The 22,546-nt window shown below is 55.3% G+C and overlaps 1 protein-coding gene across 1 annotated transcript in view; it reads right to left on the bottom strand.

The window, feature by feature from the left end:
* Positions 1 to 1,041: 1,041 nt before the first annotated feature.
* Positions 1,042 to 22,546, bottom strand: part of CFAP65 (cilia and flagella associated protein 65) — a 43,048-nt gene continuing 21,543 nt past the window's right edge. Inside the window, exons 13-35 of the mRNA XM_060153168.1 lie at positions 21,814 to 21,951; positions 20,156 to 20,401; positions 19,361 to 19,585; positions 18,311 to 18,469; positions 17,977 to 18,127; positions 17,392 to 17,520; positions 16,095 to 16,308; positions 15,656 to 15,784; positions 11,586 to 11,762; positions 11,229 to 11,295; positions 10,971 to 11,081; positions 8,371 to 8,562; positions 8,105 to 8,263; positions 6,807 to 6,950; positions 6,508 to 6,621; positions 6,208 to 6,315; positions 4,063 to 4,107; positions 3,623 to 3,825; positions 3,040 to 3,168; positions 2,335 to 2,500; positions 2,111 to 2,220; positions 1,289 to 1,426; positions 1,042 to 1,174 (exon numbers count right to left, since the gene is read on the bottom strand). Coding sequence (XP_060009151.1) covers positions 1,042 to 1,174; positions 1,289 to 1,426; positions 2,111 to 2,220; positions 2,335 to 2,500; positions 3,040 to 3,168; positions 3,623 to 3,825; positions 4,063 to 4,107; positions 6,208 to 6,315; positions 6,508 to 6,621; positions 6,807 to 6,950; positions 8,105 to 8,263; positions 8,371 to 8,562; positions 10,971 to 11,081; positions 11,229 to 11,295; positions 11,586 to 11,762; positions 15,656 to 15,784; positions 16,095 to 16,308; positions 17,392 to 17,520; positions 17,977 to 18,127; positions 18,311 to 18,469; positions 19,361 to 19,585; positions 20,156 to 20,401; positions 21,814 to 21,951 — 3,387 coding nt within the window. The remainder of the gene's footprint in view (positions 1,175 to 1,288; positions 1,427 to 2,110; positions 2,221 to 2,334; positions 2,501 to 3,039; positions 3,169 to 3,622; positions 3,826 to 4,062; positions 4,108 to 6,207; positions 6,316 to 6,507; positions 6,622 to 6,806; positions 6,951 to 8,104; positions 8,264 to 8,370; positions 8,563 to 10,970; positions 11,082 to 11,228; positions 11,296 to 11,585; positions 11,763 to 15,655; positions 15,785 to 16,094; positions 16,309 to 17,391; positions 17,521 to 17,976; positions 18,128 to 18,310; positions 18,470 to 19,360; positions 19,586 to 20,155; positions 20,402 to 21,813; positions 21,952 to 22,546) is intronic.

Here is a 22,546-nt window from a genome sequence, read left to right as displayed (position 1 = left end):
AGCCCCGGCTCAGCGCGCTTTATACGGCCTAGTCAGTCCCCGCCCCTAGACACACACACACACACACACACACACACACACACACACACACACACACACACACACACACACACACACACACACACACACACACACACGCTCACGCACACACACACTCACACCTGTCCGGGCGCCCGTTTGCTCGAGGCAAATATTGACTCAGAGGAGGCGGAGCGCCCCTCTCCCCGCCCCCGCCTAGGCTTTGGGGCCGGAGCTCCTCCGAGGCCTTGGCGGTGGCGGTGGAGGGGGGGGTGTCGGGGACCTGGGCGCCTCTGGAACAACACCAGATGTCACTTTTCCACCCACCTGCCTCGGGGAGGGGGGGTGGAGCCGAGGACAGAGGCTGCCAGGCGGAGGTTAGGGGGAACCGGAGGTGGGTATCCTAGGGAAAGTGGGACATCCCCTGGTCTGGGGATTCAGATTCACGATGAGAGTCGTTTAGTAGGGTCTGTGACCCGCTGTCTAGCGATGATCTTCACCCGCACCCCAGCGTCTAGTTCTTGGCCCTCCGCGAAGTGCCTCGATTTCCCAACCTCAGCAGAGTCCCGGGAGTCCGGCAGATGCTGAGAAAAAGCTAGAGGTGGAAGGGCCGAGCCTCAGAGCAAGCGCGGCGGGGAAAGGGTAGGGGTGGCAACCTTGCTCCGCGGCCACCTGCTGCGCAGACCAGGCCTGGCGCTCGGCTCCTGTCCACCCGGCTCTGCTGGGTCAAAGGCCAGCCAGGCCCCGCCCGAAGCGCCCTCCACTGGTCAGACCAGGTCCAGCGCCTGGCAGCGAGCAGCGAGAACTCTTGCCCAGCTGCCGAGCGGAGTGGAGAGGCGCAACCTCCCAGCCCCTAAGTCTCCAATGAGTCGAGGCGGTCCACCTTGGCCGCTTCCACCATCTGTCCCTCTGAGACCGCGCGCGCGAGTTCTTGTCGCGTCGGGGAAATAAAGTTAAGGCAGATATAGAAATAAAGCTATAGATGCTTTACTGGGGGGTGATGGAGAGGGGGGCGGGAGGAACCTAGAGCTGCAAGTCGGAGGGGGTGGGCGCTGGCGTCTGCAAACAGTTGGTGGGGGGCGGCTCAGTCGAGCCGGGCATCTCCGCTTGCTGCGGCCCCGGGGACGCCGCCGGCAGCGAGTCGGGAGTCAGAATCCTGGATGACAGAAAGCTCCAGGTAGGGGGGGTCGGGGAGAGGCTTCCCGCCGAGCCTGCCCGTCCCTGCAGCCCCTCGCGCCCCTCCAGCGGCCGCTGGCCCGGGCCCCCCCACCTGGGAACGCTGAGCGGCGGCAGGGCGATGACGCGTGGCCGCGAAGTGAGCACCACCTCCCCGCGGCTCGCCTCCACCAGGATGTTCTGGATCATGTTCTCCAGCAGCGCCTCCTGCAGGCTAACGAAAGCCGGGAGCCTACGGGGCGGGAGGCGGGGGCGCCGGGGTCAGCGCCGCCACCGACCGCGCTCTGGTTCTCCGCTGGCCTCCTCTGTGCTGTATCGTTTGCCGCGTGCTCTACGTGGATTCTCATTTTAACTCCCCGCCCTCCCAACACTATGAGGCGTCCTTGTTCCAATTTTACAGACGTTCAAACTACGGCTTAAACAGACCAAGTTGCCAAACGTCACGCTGCTGGTACACGTGGTGGGATTTGAACCCAGGGAATCGGAGTCCCCATCCCAGGGCCAGGGTTGGGGAAAGGCATCGAGAGATGAGACGGTGCAGAAGGGACTCCTGGGGAATCCCACCACGGACAGAAAACCCCAGAGCAACCCCAGGGAAAGGCGGTGCAAGAAGAGGTGGTACTTTTTTCCTGGCTCTAAAAACTCATTTAAGAGACTTTGACGGCTATAATCACCCTCCTGGAAGTGGTGTGATGGTAAACGTTAATAGTCTGCTCTTGGAGAAGAAAATTAAAGCTTGGATCGCCATTTCGTAAATACTCCCACTGAGGCCTTAAGCGTCCAACAGTGATGTCAATGAACACTGAGTTGGAAAGAGAAGCTCACACAGGTAAAGCCCCAGCACACCACTGCCTCCTAGGAGCCTTCTGCACTTGACCCCGCCCCCCCCAACCCTCACCGTGGTCTGGCTGCTTACCGGCTGATGGCCTCCTTCTCATCCTGCTCTTGCTTCTCCTTCAGTGAGACCTTCAGCTGTTGCTGCCACTGCCATTTCAGGGACTCCTGGGACGTGGGCTGCAGCGTGGGCTTCGTCTCCGTCCAGGGCAACTTCTCTTCCTCCTCCTCCAGCTCCTCCTCTCCCCCCTCTTCCTTCTTCCTCAGCCTCCGTTTGTCTTCCGCCTCCTCTTTGTCTTTGCTGACCTCAGAGCTGCTGGAGGACTGAGACGTGGCTGGAGCTAAGTGCGGGCTGCCGTTCTGGGCCGTGAACCTTGCCGACTGCTCATTCCAGAACTGGCAGAAGTAAGGCATTTGCTCCACCAGGTTACGGTCCACAGCCTCATGGAAGATCTTGTCCTCCAGCAGACCCCTGGGTGGCAGGGAGGAGGAGAAGGTCCTCACTGAGAGGCCTTGCAGCCCCCTGTGGGGGGCTCTGGCTTCAGGGGTTCCCCAAGGGGTGGTTCTTGGCTACTGTGTCCACAAACAGGTGCTAGGTGCGGGGAGGGGAGCCCCTGATCGGTTGCTCCCTCCCATTCCTTCTTTAGATAAAGGCATCTCTGGGCCCCGTGGATTCTTAAAGGTGAACATTATATGGTAGAGGAAGAGCCAGGATGTCAGAGTTACACAGATGAGGCCCGGAGCCCTGGAGAGACAGTGAACTGGCTCCAGACCGCATCTACCAGCCACGACAAGGCAGAACTCGGGACCCAGCCCTGAGGATCCCTCCAGCCAGCTCCGTTAGAGCTGTACCATCCTCACGGGCCTGGGACCACCAGTGGAAGGATCTTGTGAGGAAGTTCTATCTTTCAGGAAAGGAAGGGCTGGGATTTCAGGGGCTTTGGGTGGACCCAGAATTGACGAATGAACTAGGGAGACGGAGGGGTGAGCGTTTAGGGGGTGGGTGGTCACCTGATGATGGTGGTGAGACAGTCAGTCAGGAGCTGCTTCTCCTGCTTGGAGACAGGGGCCCACTTCTCCGTGGATACTTCCTCACCAGCTTCCGACTCCTCCCTGGGGTACTTCCTCTTTGGCAGCTCCCTGGGGCAGGCCGTGGCATTCTGAGTGGCCTGGGCAAGCCACCACGCTGGGGTTGGGGGCATGAGCAGTGACGGTGGCTGCCCAGTCATGAGGACATAGGTGAGTTTGGGGCAGCCCCCAGCCTTAACCCAACATAGTTCTGCTGCATTTGGGGAACCAAGCCCGACTCTCAGAGTCGGCACAGGACCTGGAGAGGCTCCAAGTTGGAAAGGGAAGGAAGGAGGGGAGGCAGGGAGGCCTAAGTGGGTTCCCCAGGGGCTCTGGCTCTTTGCCCCCTCCTCATAAGGGCCTAACAGTAATGGGGGCATTCTGGGCCCAGCAGTGCCCCAGAAGTCCCAGTGATACTGCCCGTGCTTCAAGCCCTCAGCAAGGGTTAGGTCTGGGCAGTCCTGTTCTAAGGCGGGAGGGTGGCAGAGAGCAGAGCAAGCAGACCCCTCCCTCCCTGAGAGTTCACCGGTGCAAGAAGTGGCGGGGAAAGTCAGAGAAGAAGTTGGCCAGGAAGTAGTCGGTGGCATGGGCGCGGGCAGTGAGGCCTAAGCTGAGCGTCCCTGGCGAGGGCGGCTGGGGGCATGGCCAGCATGCCTCCTCCTTTGCGATCTTAAGGCTCCAGCTGGTTGGGCAGTTGAGACACCACTGGTTCTTGATGGGGGGCAGCGTCTTTGGGAAAGGGGAGGCATGGATGACAGGGGCTTAGGGACTGCGCTCCCATCACTGATGGGTCCCTAGCCCCCCAACCAGGTCTTTTGTGACACCCCTGGCATTTCATCCGCACCCATTGGCACTTTCATCCCTCCCTTCCAGGAGACTAGACCAGAGGTTGGACGTCTCTCTGGAGAGGAAGCAAGGATCCTCTCAAGTTATCCCAAGGAGACAGGCCTGGGCTTACGTCCTCACCCTGTACTTGCTCACAGGTTCACAAGCTGTACAACACGCCCTTCTCTGTGGAAGCAAAGAGACCCCCGGCTTAGGACGCAAGAGGCCTAGAGGGACTCCCCTCTTCCTCCCCTTCCTGCTGACCCACGTAGGGCCTGAAATCAATGTCAGCACCTGCTGCCCCCTTGGTTCTGCCCAACTCCCAGCCACACCCTCTTCCAGAACCTTCCCTAGGGAAGTGCTGCCTGCAGACTTGGAAAATCTGGTTACCTAACTAAAGGAAAGAAATGGAGATGTCACCAAACACTGCAGGCTGCCCCAAGGGTACTTCTCTGGTGCCCTGGAGCTTTGTGGTTTGGCTTGATAAGGAAACAGCCTTCCTTATTAAGCCTTAATTCAGAAATCCCTTCTCCCATAGCCCTCAAGACATGATTTGCCTTCACAGTTGGGCCAGAGGTTCAGAGGGGAGTAGTGTCTCCCTGGGGGTTCGGTGTGGAGTACACAGGGGTGATCGAGGTGCAAGCATGCAATCGTGGGGACTTCCCTGCTGGTGCAGTGGTCAAGAATACGCCTGCCAATACAAGGGTCATGGGTTTGAGCTCTGGTCGGGGAAGATGCCACGTGCCAGAGAGCAACTAAGCCCGTGCACCACAACTACTGAGCCTGTGCGCCACAGGCCTGCGCGCCTAGAGCCCGTGCTCCGCAACAAGAGAAGCCACTGCAATAAGAAGCAACACAACGAAGAGTAGACCCTGCTCACTGCAACTAGAGAAAGCCCGCGTGTAGCAATGAAGACCCAACGCAGACAAAAAAAAAAAAAAAAAAAAAAAAAGAATGCAACCGTGGGGAGGAGGATCCAAGGTGGATACTTCGTATCATTTATTATCAGTCTCCCCTGCATAAAGAGTAATAGCCCATGTTTAGTGAGTGCTTACTGGGTGCCAGGCACTGTTGTAGGCACTTTACATGCATTAACTCATTTAATCCTCGCAGCAGTGCCACAAAGCAGATAACAATTTATTCACATTTTAAAATATTTTGGGGCTTCCACGGTGGTGCAGTGGTTAAGAATCTGTCTGCCAATGAAGGGGACACGGGTTTGAGCCCTGGTCTGGGAAGATCCCACATGCCACATAGCAACTAAGCCCGTGTGCCACAGCTACTGAGCTTGCGCTCTAGAGCCTGTGAACCACAACTACTGAGCCCGCGTGCCACAACTACTGAAGCCCTCGCGCCTAAAGCCGGTACTCCGCAACAAGAGAAGACACCGCAATGAGAAGCCCGCGCACCGTAATGAAGAGTAGCCCCCGCTCGCTCCAACTAGAGAAAGCCCGCACGCAGCAATGAAAACCCAATGCAGCCAAAAATAAATAAATAAAATAAATTTTAAAAAGAATAAAATAAAATATTTTAACAACTTTTCTTTTTAACCTTTTTTTTTTTTTTTTTTTTTTTTTGGCCATGCTGCACGGCTTGTGGGATCTCAGTTCCCTGACCAGGGATTGAACCCGGGCCATGGCAGTGGAAGCCCAGAATCCTAACCACTAGGCCACCAGGGAACTCGCTTTTTAACCTTCTTAATATGGAAAATTTCAAAAGTATTCAAAAGTGGAGAGAGTGCTACAAAGAATCTTCCATTACCCCCACCCAGCTTGAACAATTAGCAGTTCATGGCCAATTTTGTCTCATCTATACCCCATCTCTGGATTATCTTGAAGCCAGTCTCAGATGTCATATTACCCCCCATTATACAGTTGAGGGAACTAAGAGGTTAAATAACTTGACTAAGATCACAGAGCTAGAAATCATCAAAGTCAGGAAACAAACCCGGGCAATTTGTTTCCAGAGCCTGTACCTGAAACCACTATGCCACACTCTCTTCCAGCAGAAGGTGAGCTCTGCCTGGTTTCCCCTGGGTCCCCAGTGCCCAGCACCGGGTGGGTATTCATTAAATACAGGCTACAGGAAGCAGGGAATGGTCAGCCAGCTTTCAGTATCCAGAGAGTCTCTGGGGGATGTGCTATGCTTAGCCTAATGAAAGAAATCTAATCTCTTAAGTCAGGCTGACCAGTTTTTTAGGACCACCTCGGATCACCACCTCTGTCCCCTCTGGCAAGGCCAATCGGAAAGCTCTGTGGTGTTCAAAGCCCACGCTGCCCTCATCACCTTTGCTTTCCTATCTGTGATGGTGAACTCCACTTCCTGCCGCACCTTCTCGTCCTCCCACTCCTGCAGTTCCTTACGGTACCGCGTCAGGAGTTTCTGCCGGTACACCTGTGGCTCAGGACAAGGAGAGAGAAGACCAAGGTCTGGAGGGCCTTGGCCTGGGCCTGTTCTGTGGGCCCCCCACTCTTCCAGAGGTTGGCCTTTGCCTCTCTCTGGGGGTCTGGGGATCTCACAGACCACCCCACACCTCAAGACTGGGAGCTGTGCACCATCCCAGCTTCTCACTAAGGCTGATCCTACCTTGCACACCAGGTCCATGCTATAGAAGCTGGCATGCACTGAGGCCTTCAGGGTCACCACAAACGGGATCGTCTCTTCAGGAGCCACCTCTCCTCTCATAGGACTCACAGACACCTGTTTATTTTGGGAAGGAGTCTCTGGACCTTCACAGGGATTGTATGGGACAAGACGGGATGGGGGTGGGATGGGGTGGGGTGGGATGGGGTGGGATGGGATGGAGTGGAATGGGGTGGGATGGGATGGGATGAGTCTAGAGCCCCTCTGGAGGTTCTCATTCTGCAAACACAGGGAACTCTCACCTCCCCAAAGTCTAGAGCCTTCCGCTGCCAGACAAAGACAATTGTCTCATCCTTGGAGATGTTGTTGAGGAACAGCAGGCGGCTGCACTTGCTCTCCACAGGAATGTTTCCCAGGGAGATATGCGATTGGGACAGGAAGACGTTCTGTTGGTGGAGGCAACACAACAGCAACTTTGGGAGGTGAAGAAGTACTAAGCATAGCAACCACTACCAGTCACTGAGTGCTTTCAACAGGCCAGGTACCACTGTAGGCAACTGACATGCATTTGATCCTCACAGTGGCCCAATATATAGGCCACTACTATATATAGGTACTACTAATCATCTTCACTTTATAGATGTGCTGCTGAGGTTCAGAGAGCATAAATAATTTTCCAAAGGTCTCTCACAGGCACAGCTGGGATAAACCCTGACAGTCTCACTCTAAAACCTATGATTTTGACCATTAAAATAGGCTTGGAAGGCCTGAGAAATCAGAATTCGCTTAGAGAAGGCAGAAGTAAAGCCGACAAAATTCGTCTCTGAAGCATGGTTGTAAATTAGTAGGTGATCAGCTGTTGGCACCTTCACTGCGCACACAGCAGGCGCTGTGTTGTAGGGGTGTCTGGAAAGATTGAGGCCATGGAAGGGGCACTTTCTCTCTGTCTAGACCCTGAGGGCCTCCAGAGCTGAGACTTTGTCTGGCTCTTCTCTGTGACCCCACAGTACTCATCCTTCAGTAAGAGTCCAAAGAGGGTAGGAGTGGAAGAGTGGACAGGCAGATGCATTGGTGGATAGTAACTGGATGAGTGCATGGATGGAGAGATACGTGGATGAATAAACAGGCATGTGGATCAGTGGGGAAATGGATGGATGTGTCATACCTCCCAACAGTGAGGAGTGTGTGAACTAAAGGTAGTGTTACTGACCCTAGATATTTCAGCAAAATCCATCTACATCCAGGGGAGAGACTGTTCTATATGAAGATAATATCTCAGTGCCCTAGACTGGCAGAGCTTCTTTTTTCTCCTTTCAATACCTCCATCCCAATGCCCAGAGGCAAGGGCGGGTGGAGGGCCCTGCAGCAGGTGGAGTGCTGGAGCAGGAACACCTGTGGGCACTAGGTGGCAGGGTAAGCCTCTCATGGAGCTGGTGCTGCCTCCTAAACCTGGAGGAGGGCTGGGTCCAGGTTCACCTCTGTATCGCTCCCTTCCCAACTCCGTCTCTTCTTTCGCAGCCTCCCCACCCCTCCGCAGTGGACACCCTGGACCCTCAGTCTCCTCCTAGGCCTCAGGCCTTCCCAGATCCCTTCCCCCTACCTGTCCAGGAACCATCAGCCTCGAGTGGATGGAGCTGTTGTCCCATGAGGAGATGTTGTGGAATGGGGCTGTGTCGCCCATGATGTTAGGGTCATAGCCCACTCCCTGGAAGCGGATGATGGCTGAGTTCCATCCCAGGATGTGTATGGGCACATCCACCTGGGAAGTTAGGAAGGTAGGGGAAGGCACTGGTCAGAGCAAGGCCCGCTGGGGAGGCCACCTCCAACCCCCACCCCAAGCCCGTGTTAGCCCAGGCTGCTGCTCACCATGTAGGTCTTGGCCTCAATAGGTGAGAAGATCCAGAAGACGAGAGCAGTTGTACCTGGCTGGATCTCCCCTTTGGGGTTGAGGCAGCAGAAGATGGGGTGATCAAAATTTTTTTCCTGAACCTGCGACAGGATGCTGGTCTGGATCTCATATGTCACGGGCACCGAGCCACCATTATACAGCTCATAAATCTGCAGGGGGAAGGAACAGGGAAATCTCCACACCAGCTCTGGGCTGCAATGCAGAGAGCCTGGGATTCTGTGTCCACTGTAGGACGGCAGGCTGATCCCTGTGACGTCACCCTTACAGTCCCAGAGCTCCCTTAAATACCTCTGATTTCCCGTATGGCTTGATCACCCAAGAAGTATATAACTGTATTTTCAACCTGTGACATTTTAGTATAATCTGTAATTCTTATTTTATTTGCTCTCAACTTACCTTATTTTATTTTATTTACCTCAACTTATTTTATTTACCTTACCTTATTTTATTTACCTCAACTTAAGGGGACACTAACGCTTGTGTCCCTAGTGTTGGAATTTAGGGGAATGTCCATGCGTACACCATCCAGACCCTTCATCGTTTTCTAAGCTCTCATTCTAATTACCTGTGAGGCAGCCACTCCATGTCTGCCATTAGAGGTCATTGTGCTTACAGGCAGATAAGGGAGCAGAAGGAAGATATGAGGTCCCCCAAGACTAACTCCACAGTTGGGGAATCACAGAACGGCCTGCCTGAAACCAGAGATCTTCTGGTCCAAGCCTCCATGTTAGAGATGAGAAAACGGAAGACAGTGAGAATAAAGAGTTTGTCTGGATTTAGGTCCAGCCCCTCATCTTTCTCAGCACCCACCCCTGAACGCGCTGATGCTCTTTCTCTAGCTTGGACCACCCTCTGAGCTTCAGACCTGGTATCCAACTACCACTAAACAACTCCTCCTGGTTGTCTCATAGGCCTCTTAAATTCAGCCAAAACCCAACTCTTCACTCTAAAACCTATTCCTCCCCCCGGTGTATCTTGTTTCAGCAAATGGCACTACATACTTCCAGTGGCTCAAACTAGGAATCCAATACATTTTTCATCCATCCCTTTCTCTTACTTCCCAGATCCAATCCCCAGCAAGTCCCAGGGATTCTGTCTTCAAAATGTAAATTAAATCTGTTCACTTCTCTCTGTTTCCTCTGCCCTCTTGCAGGTCCAGGCCACCATCTGTCATCATCTTATGAACGAAAAAGGCAGCTTGGCTGCAGTTGTGGAGTTTGGCTGGAGGTACAACTGGGTCTTCTCCAGACCTGGGGGCCTTTTCCATTGTCTATGTTCAGGGCCATGGGGGAGTGGTCTGATCTCTCTGGAAAGCTTTCCAGGAGGCATGTGAGTCTTTGCCTTCTCTTTTGAGGGTCTGGGTTTCTGGGTGGGGCTTCTGGGAAGCCAGTGGCGTAAAGGGTGGTGTAAGGCAGTGGGCAGAGCTCGGGACGATGAGATCCCCTCTCAGGTCTAGGAAGCCCATTCCTGTGCCTCTCGGCTAAGGGGCTAGAGGCCCCTGCCCAGAAACACAAGGGCTTCTCAATTGTTAGAAATTTCAGAGTGATGAAGTGTTTGTGAAAATACTATATCCTCTCTTGGAGATTTCCAATGTACATTTTCAGAACAAAGGAAACTGATTCCCTCCAATTAATAAATAAAATTCTATAGCTTTGAGGATTTACATTCTAGCTTTTCATGCTCCGGACAGATGCCCTTTTTGGGGGCAGTGATTTTCAAACTGTGACTGAGACCCATTAGTAAGCAGGTCAGGAAACCAATTTATCAGGTCATGTCCAGCATTTAAAAAATGGAACAGGGCTTCCCTGGTGGTGCAGTGGTTAAGAACACACCTGCCAATGCAGGGGACACGGGTTCGAGCCCTGGTCCGGGAAGATCCCACGTGCCACAGAGCAACTAAGCCCGTGCGCCACAACTACGGAGCCTGCGCTCTGGAGCCCGTGAGCCACAACTAATGAGCCCGCACACCACAACTACTGAAGCCCGTGCGCCTAGAGACTGTGCTCCGCAACAAGAGAAGCCACCGCAATGAGAAGCCCGCGCACCGCAACGAAGAGCAGCCCCCGCTCGCCGCAACTAGAAGGAAGCCCGCGCGCAGCAACGAAGACCCAACACAGCCAAAAATAAAAATAAGTAAAATAAAATAAATAAAACATTTAAAAAAATGGAACAGAATAAAATAAAAAAGAAAACATCAGAGTACTTAGCATGTAGTGGTGACGTATTGATTTGTTTTGTTTCAGTTGTATGTATGTATTGGGTTTTCCAAAATACATTAGTGTGGCTCATGGTCAAAGAAGTTTGAAAAACCCTGTGTTAGAGGAAGGAACTCCCTGCTTTTGCATGGGAATGAGGCCTGGCAAAAGGTTTAGAACCAGTGCCAAGAAGCTGAAGCCTCTCGCCTTGGGTCTCTCCCAGTTGCCCAGTCTTGGGGTTCAACCTGTCACCCCACCTCTTAGAGTGAGGGCAGGGTCCTTGTCATCCTGTCAAGGGCTGATACAGATACACAGAGATCAATACTGAAGCCTCCTGGTGACCAGGACAATGTACCACTGACCTGCCTTGGGGGCAGTGTGTCGCCGATGGGGACGGGGATGAACTGATGGCTGGTGGAGGTGAAGTGCACGTACTTCTGCTCCAGCTTCACTGTCACACCTATGAAATTTAGCTGGAAATAGAAAGCCTGTGAGTAGCATCCTTCCCTGGGAGGAACTGAAGTACCCAGCAGAGAGATCTGGACCCCATCTCTCTGGGGAGCACGGCTCCCTGTGCCTCTCTCTTGGTTTTCCAGGACAGGACCAGGGCTGGGCCTCACCAGGATCTCCCGGCCATGGGACACCTTGAAGAGCACCGGGAGGCGATCAGTGCCAATGAACAGGTGGCTGGAAGGGAGGAGAGAGTCTGGGATGAGTTACTGAGCCCTGGTACGAGTGGAAGAACAAGCGGTCATGGCACACCTATGGCTTTGGGGCAGCTACGTGGAAACCCTTGAGCTGGGATGGGGCAAGAGGAAAATTAAACTTCCCCTGCAGGTGGGAAGGTGGGGCCTTCTCAGGGTGGTGGCCACTCAGGATACCCTGGAGTCACACAGTGCAAGGCCAGCGTCCTCCAGGAGTCGGGGGGAAGGGGGTCTCCAGGACTGGAAGTGCAGGGCGGGCGGTGGGGGCAGCACCTGTAACTGAACTCCACCATCTGCTCTTGCCCAGGACCCAGGCTCCCAGCCTTGGGGCTGACGGAGAATATGCAATTGTCCTGCACGCGCATTTGGTGCAGCTCAGTGCAGTCGAAGTCCACCTGCTCTGCCCACAGCTCCAGGTCGATCTGCTGGTCACTTGGGAAGAGGAAGGCCCTGGGAAAGGGGTGCAAAGCAGAAGGGGTGGAGCCTCTCAGTCAGAGCAGAGGCAGGAGCTCTGAGCCCCAGGCAGGATGGATGGAGGCCTTTTCTTCATCCCCCAGTAGGCAAGCTCTCCCATGCATGGCCGGGCAAATGCGGCAGTTGTGGATTCTCGTTTCATAATGGCCCCCAAACCCAGGAACAGAAGCAGGGTCCTGGTGACTAAATGGAAAGCGGAGATTGGGGCTCGCATTGTGGGTGCCAGGGGTCAGGGTGCTGCTTGTATATGTGGGCCACTTTGAGCTGGGCACTGACCCTGGAGGGGTTTGTGTGACAAGCTGTTAGGAAGGGCCATTTGAGCCACCTAGAAATGCCAGCAGCACCAACCAAGGGTCCCCAAGAGGGCTGGTAGTCTTGAATCCAAAGCAAGGCTGGGCATAGAATGAGTGCCCCTGTAATGCCTGGTGCTGTACTAAAGCAGATACTGCACTCTAAATGGTGACCAAATAAGTGACCAAGGGGTCCCAAGGTCACGATCTGAAAAGAAGATCCCTGCGCTCTCAGAGGGATGGCACGGAACTGTCCTCAAAACGGGCAGAGGTTATGAAGAGGCAACGGCCAGGAGGGGGAAGGAAAACAGCCAACACATCTGAAAAGGCTCAAGGGGAGTCGGGAGATGCAAATCAAAACTCCCTTGAATCAATCTTAAATATTTTCACATCTGAATCGTGACAAATAGTTACATCCAATGCTGGTAAGTTTAGAAACAATGACATCTTCGAATATAGGCAGGGAGAGAAGAAATTGCTACCACCTTTTGTTGTAGGAATTATGACAGCATCTTTTAGAATAAAAAGTGCATAGAATAAAAAATGCCTTTTGACTCAGAAATTCTATTCGGGGGAACGTAAGTATGCAGGCAGGCAGGCAGGCACGCACGCGCACACACACACAGACACACGTACTCACACAAGGATGTTGATTACAACTTTGTTAGTGATGGCAACAAATATTAAAAAGCACTGGGAACAACTAATGTCATCTAATAAAGGAGTGGTTTTAAAACATAAGGGCCATTCATATTACAGAATACTATGCAACTATTAAAAAGAATGAGTTAGATCTATACGTCTTGATCTTTATTGATCTATAGGGAATGTTATTGACATAATGCTGAGTGAAAAGGTTATTGCTATAACGCTGAGCAGAGAGTAATACGTGTAACATCATGCCATTATGGTAAAAGAAATGAAAGGGTAGCTGCGTCCCTGTGTCTGTGCCTTGTACCAGTGCTGAGAGTGGAAGCTCATGCCAAACCCTCCAGGGCAGACTAGAGAGGGAGCTGGGGTGTTTCTTACTTTTCTTCCATCACCCTTGTATTGTTTGACTTGCTACAGGCGAATAAACTGTTTGGTCATTTTATTTGCGGGATATTGATCAGCGGCAAAACTGGTGATCTTGATACTTCGGGGATGTCTGGATGGTTTCCCTCTTGGCCCTCACCCAGTCTCCCTCCAAATGATCGCAGTCCCCTTTTCCCTGCCAGTCCTCTGGTGTGGGCCCCCATCTTGGGACTGTGGAAGCCTGCCAACCTGTCCCCCTGCCTCAAGCCACGAATCCTTCTCAGAAGGAGAAGGAGTCCAAGGCCCTGCCCGTCCCCCTATCAACGTTGCAGCCACTCTGTGGCCTCTTCTCTGACCCATGTCCGCGCTACACCCTCCGTCTAGGAGGCTCTTCGCAGCCTCTCTTGCCTCCGCTCCCTGGCTTGCAGGTCTAGCTTGGCTGTAGCTTTCTCCAGGAAGCCTTTCTCATGTGCCCACCCCCACCTAGCACTTCCAAGACAGAGGCAAGTGGCTGCATAAGCCTCTGTCACAGCACTTGTCACCCTGCACCGAAAGGCCGGCCCGCCCCACCTGGAGGGCAGGGCCTGGGCTCATCCGCATTGCTATTCTGAGCTCTGGGCCTGGAGCCTACACCTGGGAAGCCCCAGTCAACATTTAGCCAATGACTTAATGAATGAGTGAGGGAACAGATGATGTTAACCCGTATATCTGATGCCTGTGAGGGATCACCCCTTAAATGCACGGCAGCTTTTCTGTCCTGCCTGCTGCTGCCCGCAGGCCAAGTCCACACTCCCCATTTCTTACTGGTCTTGGCAGGAATAAAACCTTCAGTCTGTTCCTTACGAGTTTAGCAGAGACCCGGCTAGAATTTTCAAAAATAGCCTTCTAAGAAATTGAAAGGAAACACAACAACACAGAAAGCCTAGGAGAGTCAAGCCTTCCAAGGAAGGTTCCCTGCGTTTGGAATCCGGGAACGAGCACGGACTGCCTTCCTGAACCTCCAATGATGTCCCAATGGACAGCCCAGCTCGGTGGGCACTCTGCCCGGCTTTCCTCCCGCCCCAGTTTCCAACAACCTGGACCCTCTCCATAGAGAGTGTGAGCTGGCTTGCTCCTACACAAATACACACGCACGCACAAAGTACCCTGCTCCACACCAGGACACAGGCCAGCGCCGCTTTTCCTGCCCCCACTCCTGAGCCCTGCAGGGTCCTGGCTCCCAGCCACTCAAACAACCCCGGGAATGGCAGATCCAGAGCTCCAGGCGGGCCCTGGGCCTCCCCCACCAGCCTGCCAAGCTTCCCAGTCACTCAGGGCCAGGAGCCCTGAGTTACGCACAGTCCCGGCCCTTCTCAGACAGAAGCCGCCTAATAAATCAGCTCCCCCGGCATCCTCCACCACCGGGAGGGGCAGGACGACCCGGAGAGTACAGGGTGGCCACTGCACCCCGGATGATGCAGCCCCCCACCAGCCTCACCCACGCGCACCCCATGCCTCGGCTCAGGCAGGAAGGTTCCTGAGATCACAGATGGCCACCCCCTGCATATGTTCACCCTTATCCACTCACTGCCATGCCCAGGCTGGGCCCCTGGCTCTCTCCCCCAAGCCTGACCCAGACGGGGACACTTCTTTCTCACCTCCATCTAGCCAAGCAAAGTTGGAAGTCATCAGAAGGAAGTTTACTAGGAAATCGAGGCGCGTGGCAGAGGAAGGGAGGGAAAAAAAGAAATGGCGATGGCATGGAAACAGGATGCTTACTGGGCACCAGCTTGGGGCCCCAGTGGGAGGAAAGCCAAGCACAGGAAGGGCCCAGCTTGGCGGGCTCAGGTCTCCAGGCCTGGGCCCCCTGTGACTGGGGAAGTGCAGCCTGCCCCATGGCCAGCCTCGACCCTTCCTGCAGCTCACTGGCTTTGCTTAGCCCTGTCATCTCCCTGACAACGGCGCTGTGGCAGCAGAGCACTGTCCTTCCCTGCCAGAGACCCTCAACTCGCCCCTGTGCAGGCCCGGCCCCCATTGGCCTGGGGCTCTGTCGGGGCTGCCCAAGTGCCTAGCACAATGCCTGGGACGCAGGAGCACCTCGCAGCTTCTTGCTGACTAACCAGTGTAGGCGGGGATTCTGGAGTTGGACAAATCTGGGCTTAAACTTGGCTCTGCCTCTAATGGCTGAATGCTCTTGGTTGAGTCCTTAGCCTCCCATGTGTGAAAGAGTCAGCAGAGGGGGATTTTTTTCACAGGGTCGGTGTGAGGCTCGGAGGAGAAGAGGCTCATAAAGGCCAGCGGCTAGCGTGCAGCAGATGCGTGACGGTTACTTCTCATTTCTTAAGCTCTGAAGATGACCCTGCCAGTCTCCATAGGGTGATTCGACCATTTCTGAGCCTGTGGATCCGACTCAGCCAGTGACAGGTCTGGTGTCCTGCTGGGCGACCCTAGTCCCACCCTGGCCTCTACATCCTTCAGTGGGGGCGGGGGGCACACTTCACAGATACCAGGCGGCCAGGGCTACCACCAGCAAGAGAAGGCCTCCAAGCCCCTGTCCCCCGGGCCCCCCGGGCCCCCACACTGTACCAGTCCAGGGGCACCACTCCACTGTTCTTCAGGGCCAGGAACACCACAGAGGGTGGGGCATCTATTGGTGCTGCCCCAAAATTGAAGTTGAGCTTCAGAGGGGTGAAGACAGAGGGGATCTGGCTGGTGCTGTGTGGAGCAGAGAAATGGTCTCAGAAACAGGGCTGCGGACAGGATGGGGCCCTTCCAGGGGTGGCTGGCTTGGCACCCATCTCCCCATAGGTGGGAATTGGAGAATCTGGGACTCAGGGGCAGGGGTGGGTCAGCACTTTAGACCTCAAGCCCATCCCTGCCTTCTCCATGCTCCTCCGGGGATGGGCAGGAATTGGGGAGGAGATAGGGACCCCCTTCTTGGACAGGGCCTGGGGCTGAGGGCATGGACGGAAAGCTCCAAGAACATCCCCAGACAGGCCCTGCCTCTCCCCCAGGCCCACCTCACCTGTGCCGGGTGGGCGCTTGGTAGGTGAGTTCCCACGGGGTGGGGTCGCGCTCCAAGTAACTGTTGAGCAGGTCTAGGGAGAAGAGGCGCCACAGGTGCTTCCGGGTGATGCCCTCGGCGCTGCCCATGGAGCAGATATCCAGGATGGAGAGTAGGGGGTACACGGCCATCAGGGACACGCGACACAGCTCCTGCTTCTCCCCAACCTTGTTATCTGGGGGAAAGCGGTGCGAGAGAGAGGGGTGGGCTCACCTCCCAGCTCCCCTGGGGCGGGGCGTACAGGCTGAGGATGCAGGGGTCCCGGGAAACCTGTCCTAGGACCCTTGCCAGGAGCAGACTCTGGGATGCTTCCAACAACAGCCAAACTTTATCTGATACTTTCTATGGACCAGGCACTGTCCTAAGAGCTGTGCAAACACCACTGTGCACTGTTTTCAAACTATTGATTACACTTACTAATGGCTTTATTGAGATATAATCTATATGCCATAAAATTAACCCTTTTAACACATACAATTCAGTGATGTTTTTTGTATATTCAGAGTTGGGCAACCATCACCACAAATTTTAGAACGTTCTCAGTCTTTCCCAAAGAAACCCAGTACCAAGTAGCTGTCACTCTCTGTTCACCCCTGGCAACCACTAATCTACTTTCTGTCTCTGTAGATTTGCCTATTCTGAGTGTTTCACATAAATGGAATCATACAATGTGTAGCTTTTTGTGACTGGCTCCTTTCACTTGGCGTAATGTTTTCAAGGTTTGCCCGTGTGGTAACATGTACTTTATTTTTTTGCCTGTGCACCATTATTATCCCCATTTTAGAGATGTGGAAACTGAGGTATAGGGAGGTTAAACAAGTCGCTAAGATTACATGGCTAATAAGTGCTGAGGCCAGGATCCAATTCCAGGGAGTCCACACTCTTAGCCACTCTCCTGTGCTGGACTCTTATTAGGCAGCCCCGGGGCAGGATGGTAACAACCTCATTTTATGAAGGAGGAAACTGAGGCCCAGGGCAGCTGAGGATTTGCTTACGATCCCGCAGTAAATCAGCACAGCGCCCAGCCCTTCACGTTGAGTCCTCCACAGCTCAGGCGCACACAAACGGACACCCACACATACAGATGTGGTTGGTATGAGGCATATACACCAGACACCCAAAGGCACACCTGGCACACTCACACCCACTCTGCCAGCTCTGTCTGAACCCTCGGCATCCTCCCACCCCAAGTCCTGCTCACACAGTCCTCCCCCTTTCCTCCCTGGTCCTGACTCTCCATGCCAGATGGCCCAGGTACCTCTGTGGGAGAGGAGAGAGTAGTTGATGGTCCAGGAGTACTGGGAACGGTGTTTGGGACAGGCGGTCAGGCAGATGGTGTCCTGGGACCGGGGCGGCATGCTCCCCTCTGTGCGGTCCAGCTGCAGAGCTGTTCAGGAATGACCGGGTGGGGTCAAGGGCAGAGGAGGCCCTCAGTGCAACACAGGGAGGTCCAGCCTTTCCTCTTGCTCCACCCCAGATACTCTCCCCTGGACCAGCATTGCTCTGGTTAGAGAGCAGGCCCTGAGCCAGGAAAGGGGGAGCAGAGTGCTTCCTCCAGATCAAGACAGTGTGAGGACGTGTCTTGGTGTCACTGGCATCTGCTAAGCACTTTGCGCCACCTAGCTGCCCGGTGAGGCAGGCTCCACCAGCAGCCCCATTTTACAGATGAGGGAGTTGAGGCTCAGAGAGGACAATCACCCGGCAACGCCACACATCTAGGAAGTGGAAGCACCACGTTTTAAGCCCTGCTCTGCCTGCTCCCGAGCCATGGTCTGGTTAACCAGTCTTAACCAGCGCCCCTCATTGCCTGCCTCCCAGCCCAGTCCCGCCCAGGCCTGAGTACCGAGGGGGCCATTGCCGACAGCCTCAGGGCTGCACTGCTCCAGGAACAGGCGGTAATAGAGGGTGCAGTTGCCGTCATTCAGGAGCACCAGCATCCTGGTCTGCTCGCTGTTCACCAGCACGTTCCCAAAGTCCAGCTCCTTTTCCTTTGCCTGAGGGCCAGAGTCAGCCAGGCCGGGGTGGGGGGCTCCCCCAGGTCCACGGCCCCGTCTTTCCCAACCCTGGCCTCAGAGAATCCCCAAGGAAGGACAGGTTCAGGCACCCTGGGGCCTTCCCTCCCGCAGGTGCCCTGGTCCCCTGCCCCCTCCCCTCCCCGCCGGGGTCCTCCCACTCACGGAGAGGCTGCTGCGGAGGCCCATGCCCACCAGCCGGAGCAGGTAGTGGGTGGTGGCGGAGGGCTTGGTGTTTGGGGGCAGGCCAGCTTCCCAGACCCACATCCCCTCTCGGAACAGGTACTTGCTCTCCTCCAGAGGGCTGAAGGTCCACGTCAGCGTCTGGGGTCACAAAGATTAGCCCTGCATGGGGGTCTCTGGGAACCCCTGCCCAGGCTCTTGGACGTCTAAGGTCCCGCTGCAGGATATCAGGCTATGGTGACCCATCCTGAGTGTCTCCCCATGCCAGGCACTTACACACATCTTGTGCTTTGTTATCTCCCTTAGCCCCTCGATCCCTTAGCCCCACGAGGTAAGCGGTATTCTTCTAGTGCTTCATTGTCTGATGAGAAACTGGAGACTCAGAGAACGGGGGTAACTTGCCCAAGGTCACAGAGCTGATGAGGGCGCTTGGCAGGAGCTGGGGTGTGAACTCTTGAGGCGGACTCCCAAGTCTGTGTGGTCTCTCGCCTTGCAGGTTCCTACCCCCGGCTTCTAACAGACACCATGTGTTGGTGGTTCTTGGGTCAAGTTGGGCCTCCCCAACTAAGAGGCCCTAGACCAGGGATGGGAGGCTGCTAGTTTGGGCCCCACCATGCCCCCCCCAGGGACCCGCCACTTTGACGTCCGCGAGCCCTCTTCCTCACTCCTTAATGGTAGCCACCCACTTGTCTCCACACCGTCTTCCAGTGATCTCTCCACGGTGGGGACCAGGGATGGAGAGTGGACTCGTTTCTGGGCACTGACATCAGAAACCCTGCTTCAAGTCCCAGCTTTGCACCTCCTAACTCACAGTCTCAGTAAATGGCTATTTTCCCCCTCTAAGTCTCAATTCTTCTTTGTAAATTGGGGGTGTGGTAACAATCATACCGACCCATAAGGCTGGAAGAAGTGACTGTGGATTGAATGGGAGGGTAAGCCTGCCCCCTGATAGGCATGAGTAAGAGATGCTGGTGAAGGTGAGGATGACGGGCCCCTTCCCTCTGGCCCTCGGCAGTGTGGCAGGGCACTCACCAGGCTCTCATTGGGCTGGATAATCCCCCTGGCGGGCTGCACGGCCAGCATCTTCCGGTGCTGCTGGGAGACCCTCCACTCAAACTCCAGAGGTAGACGCGACGGGTTTTGGAAGGTAAAGAGGCTGGTGGAGGAGCAGCCCACCCAGGTGGGCTTGAAGAAGACGCTTTTACAGGCGTCCAGCTTCAGCTGCAGCGGCTCCTCCCGGCTCTGCATGCATACCTCCTGGGGCCAGTGAAGGGAGGACAGTGCCCTGACGTCACCCTGCAGCCCTGGCTCCCCCAAAAGTCACGGGCGGGCAGCTTTTCCCCCCTCGGAGAGGGCAGCAAAAGGCCCTCCACCAGCCTGCGCACGGGCAGCTGCTGTCAAAGGCAGAGTATGTAGTGACTGACCCAGGAGATAAGGAAAAGAACTCAGGGACTGAAAGAGGATGTACAGACCATTTCACGGGCCAGACATGGGTCCAACACCCTGGACCCTTTCCCTGCCCTGGTCCCAAACACCCCTCTACCACCTGCAGATATGAGTCTTGGGTTGCCCCCAGTCCTTCCTTGGGGACCTCTGTACCCCTTTTCTTGTCCCGACCCCATAAGGTGGACAGGCAAGGTCCTGAGGATAGCTGTTCCCAGATGTGGCCGAGGGTCCTCTCCCTGCCGTGCCGCTTCCTGGAGGAGGAATAGCCCCTGAGCTACTTTAGGGGAGCTTTACGGGCCAGTCCCAGAATGTGGCTTTGAAAAGGGAAGCCCCAGACTATGTCCCCCTCCCGAGGACCCAGTCCTTACCCCTGCCTCCTACCTTGAGATACTGGGGGCAGAAATTGAACTGCAAGTAGAAAACATGCTGCTTCCAGGAGGTGCCCTTGGGGTAGGTAGAGATGAGGAAGATCTGGTGGGCCCCAGGGGGCACGAGGCCCGAGCTGGGCCGTAGGGAGACGTCTGAGCTGCTTCTGGGGGCCAGGTTGAAGGTCAGCAGCATGGAGCCTGTGTTGGTCAGGAGCAGGCTGCGGTAGGAGGGTTCACTGGGGGACACTGCAGGAAATAGCTGGGGTGCGAGAGAAGAGGGACCCACGCTCAGATCTACACGCCCTGCCCATCCCCACCTCACACACACACTCAGGGACGTCTGTGTGGGCTTGGGTGGCGCCATCTCTCAGGAGATCCAAGATGCCCCTACACAACCCAGTCAGTGCCCTGGGGGCGGGGAATGGAGGAACACAGCTTGGCACCAAAAAATGCTTCTGTCCTCCAGAGACCTCCAGGCAGAGAGATGGGGTGGCCACAGGAACAGGCTCCGGGAAACTCAGGCCCCTGAGACCCCCCACCCCAAGTTTCTTCCACCTTAGGGCGCCCTCAAATCATCCTTTGGAGAACCCAGTTTCCAAGATCTTGGTCCAGAAGCTCTGGGGGTAAGCAGCCCCTTCTAGAGGATTCTCATGCTGGTAGCTGAGGGGAACCCCACTCTGGGAAAGGGAAAGCCCCAGCAATCCCAGGTTCCAGACATTCCTTAAGCATTTAGGGTGTGGCCAGCACCAGGCAAAGAGCTGGGCCGGGTACCAAACACAAGGCTGGAATCGCTGCCCTGGGCGCCCCATGCAGCTGGGGCGATGAGCACCGTGCGTGAGGCAGTGGGGGTAGGGGGGCAACACGGGCCCAGAATCTGCTGGATTTTAGTAAAGGCCACAAACTGCTACGAGGAACTGGCCGAGGGAAAGGGGTGGGGGTCAGGGTCAGCGAGGGGGCCCGTGTGCCGTCAGGAGGGCTTTGGGAAGCCCTAACTAGTCGGGGGGCAAGACCACCCCAAGCACATTGTCCAAAAGTGGCACCTTTCTAGCAACATGAGGGGTGGGGGAAGTGCAGACGGATGAAAAGACTGACGATGGAAATGGAAGCTGGGAAGAGGCACCGAAGGAGAAACCAGGATTAGGACTTGGCCGCCTGGCTCTAGAATCTATGTTTCTCAGCCTTGTGGCATCCTGGGGCTCAGGTCAGACGGGGCCTCCAAGGGCCCTTCTGAGAGACCTGGGAATGATGACTCCCTGAGGATGGGGTTACACCGAGGGGCGGGCTCTGCGACCCCTCCAGAGCTGGATGATCCCCACGGGCAGGGGCTCATGACGTGGGTGGTCATATCCCTAGCAGGCACTCAGTAAACACAGCGAACGGAGGAGCTGGAGACTTTTAAACCTGAGTGAGAGGACCGGGGAGTATTTCAGATGGGGCAGGCCGGAGCCATAGGTCTAAGCCCCAGCCTCTTCCCGGTCCCAGTGCTGCGGTCCAGGAGAGAGTCCTTGATGGGCACAGAGCCCCAGGGGCTGGCAGTGGGGAGGTTGGGATGGCCAGGGAGGGTGCTCGACATGTTTCTGAGGCCATCAGAGACAGGAGAGGGATCTGCAGGCCACGGCAGAAGCCAGGCTCCCCTGTTCCACCTCCCACTGCTGCTGGCGCCACGCTCACCTTGGGGGCATCCAGGGTATACTGAGGGATGTGGTGCTCCAAGTCAGCACAATAACTGTGGCCTCGTGCCCGGAGCCTCAGGCACCAGGACGGGCACACAGTGCAGTCCTCTTCGATATTGTTGTAGCTCCGCAGGACCTGCAGGAGGGCCGGACCCATGGATAGGCTGAGTCCTGTGTCTGACCCTGTGGGGCACCCCCGCTTGCCTGCCCTGTACTGCAGGAGCCCTACATGGGGCCCAGCGGGAGGGGCCCTCTGGGAAGACAGCTCGGAGAACAGCAGTCATAGCAGCTCCTCCCGCTGTGCGCCAGGCCCTGCCCTGAGCACTCAGCAAACGTGCTCTTTGATCCCCCCAGTCAGACGAGGGTGGGGCTGGGATGTGAAAGCAGCATTCATCCTGCAGGAATGTGCCCAGAGAGCACTGGCCAACAGAAATATAATGCAAGCCACAAGTGTGAGCCGCAAACGGCATTTTAAATGTTCTAGTCCCAGCAATCCCACTACTGGGCATATACCCTGAGAAAACCAGAATTCAAAAAGAGTCATGTACCACAATGTTCATTGCAGCTCTATTTACAATAGCCAGGACACGGAAGCAACCTAAGTGTCCATCAACAGATGACTGGATAAAGAAGATGTGGCACATATATGCAATGGAATATTACTCAGCCATAAAAGGAAACGCAATTGAGTTATTTGTAGTGAGGTGGATGGACCTAGAGTCCGTCATACA

The sequence above is a fragment of the Lagenorhynchus albirostris genome, chromosome 6 (assembly GCF_949774975.1).
Source record: "Lagenorhynchus albirostris chromosome 6, mLagAlb1.1, whole genome shotgun sequence".
NCBI classification, from domain to species: Eukaryota; Metazoa; Chordata; class Mammalia; order Artiodactyla; family Delphinidae; genus Lagenorhynchus; species Lagenorhynchus albirostris.
The sequence above is the reverse complement of the archived record's forward strand: the minus strand, read 5'-3'. Positions and strand labels throughout refer to the sequence as shown.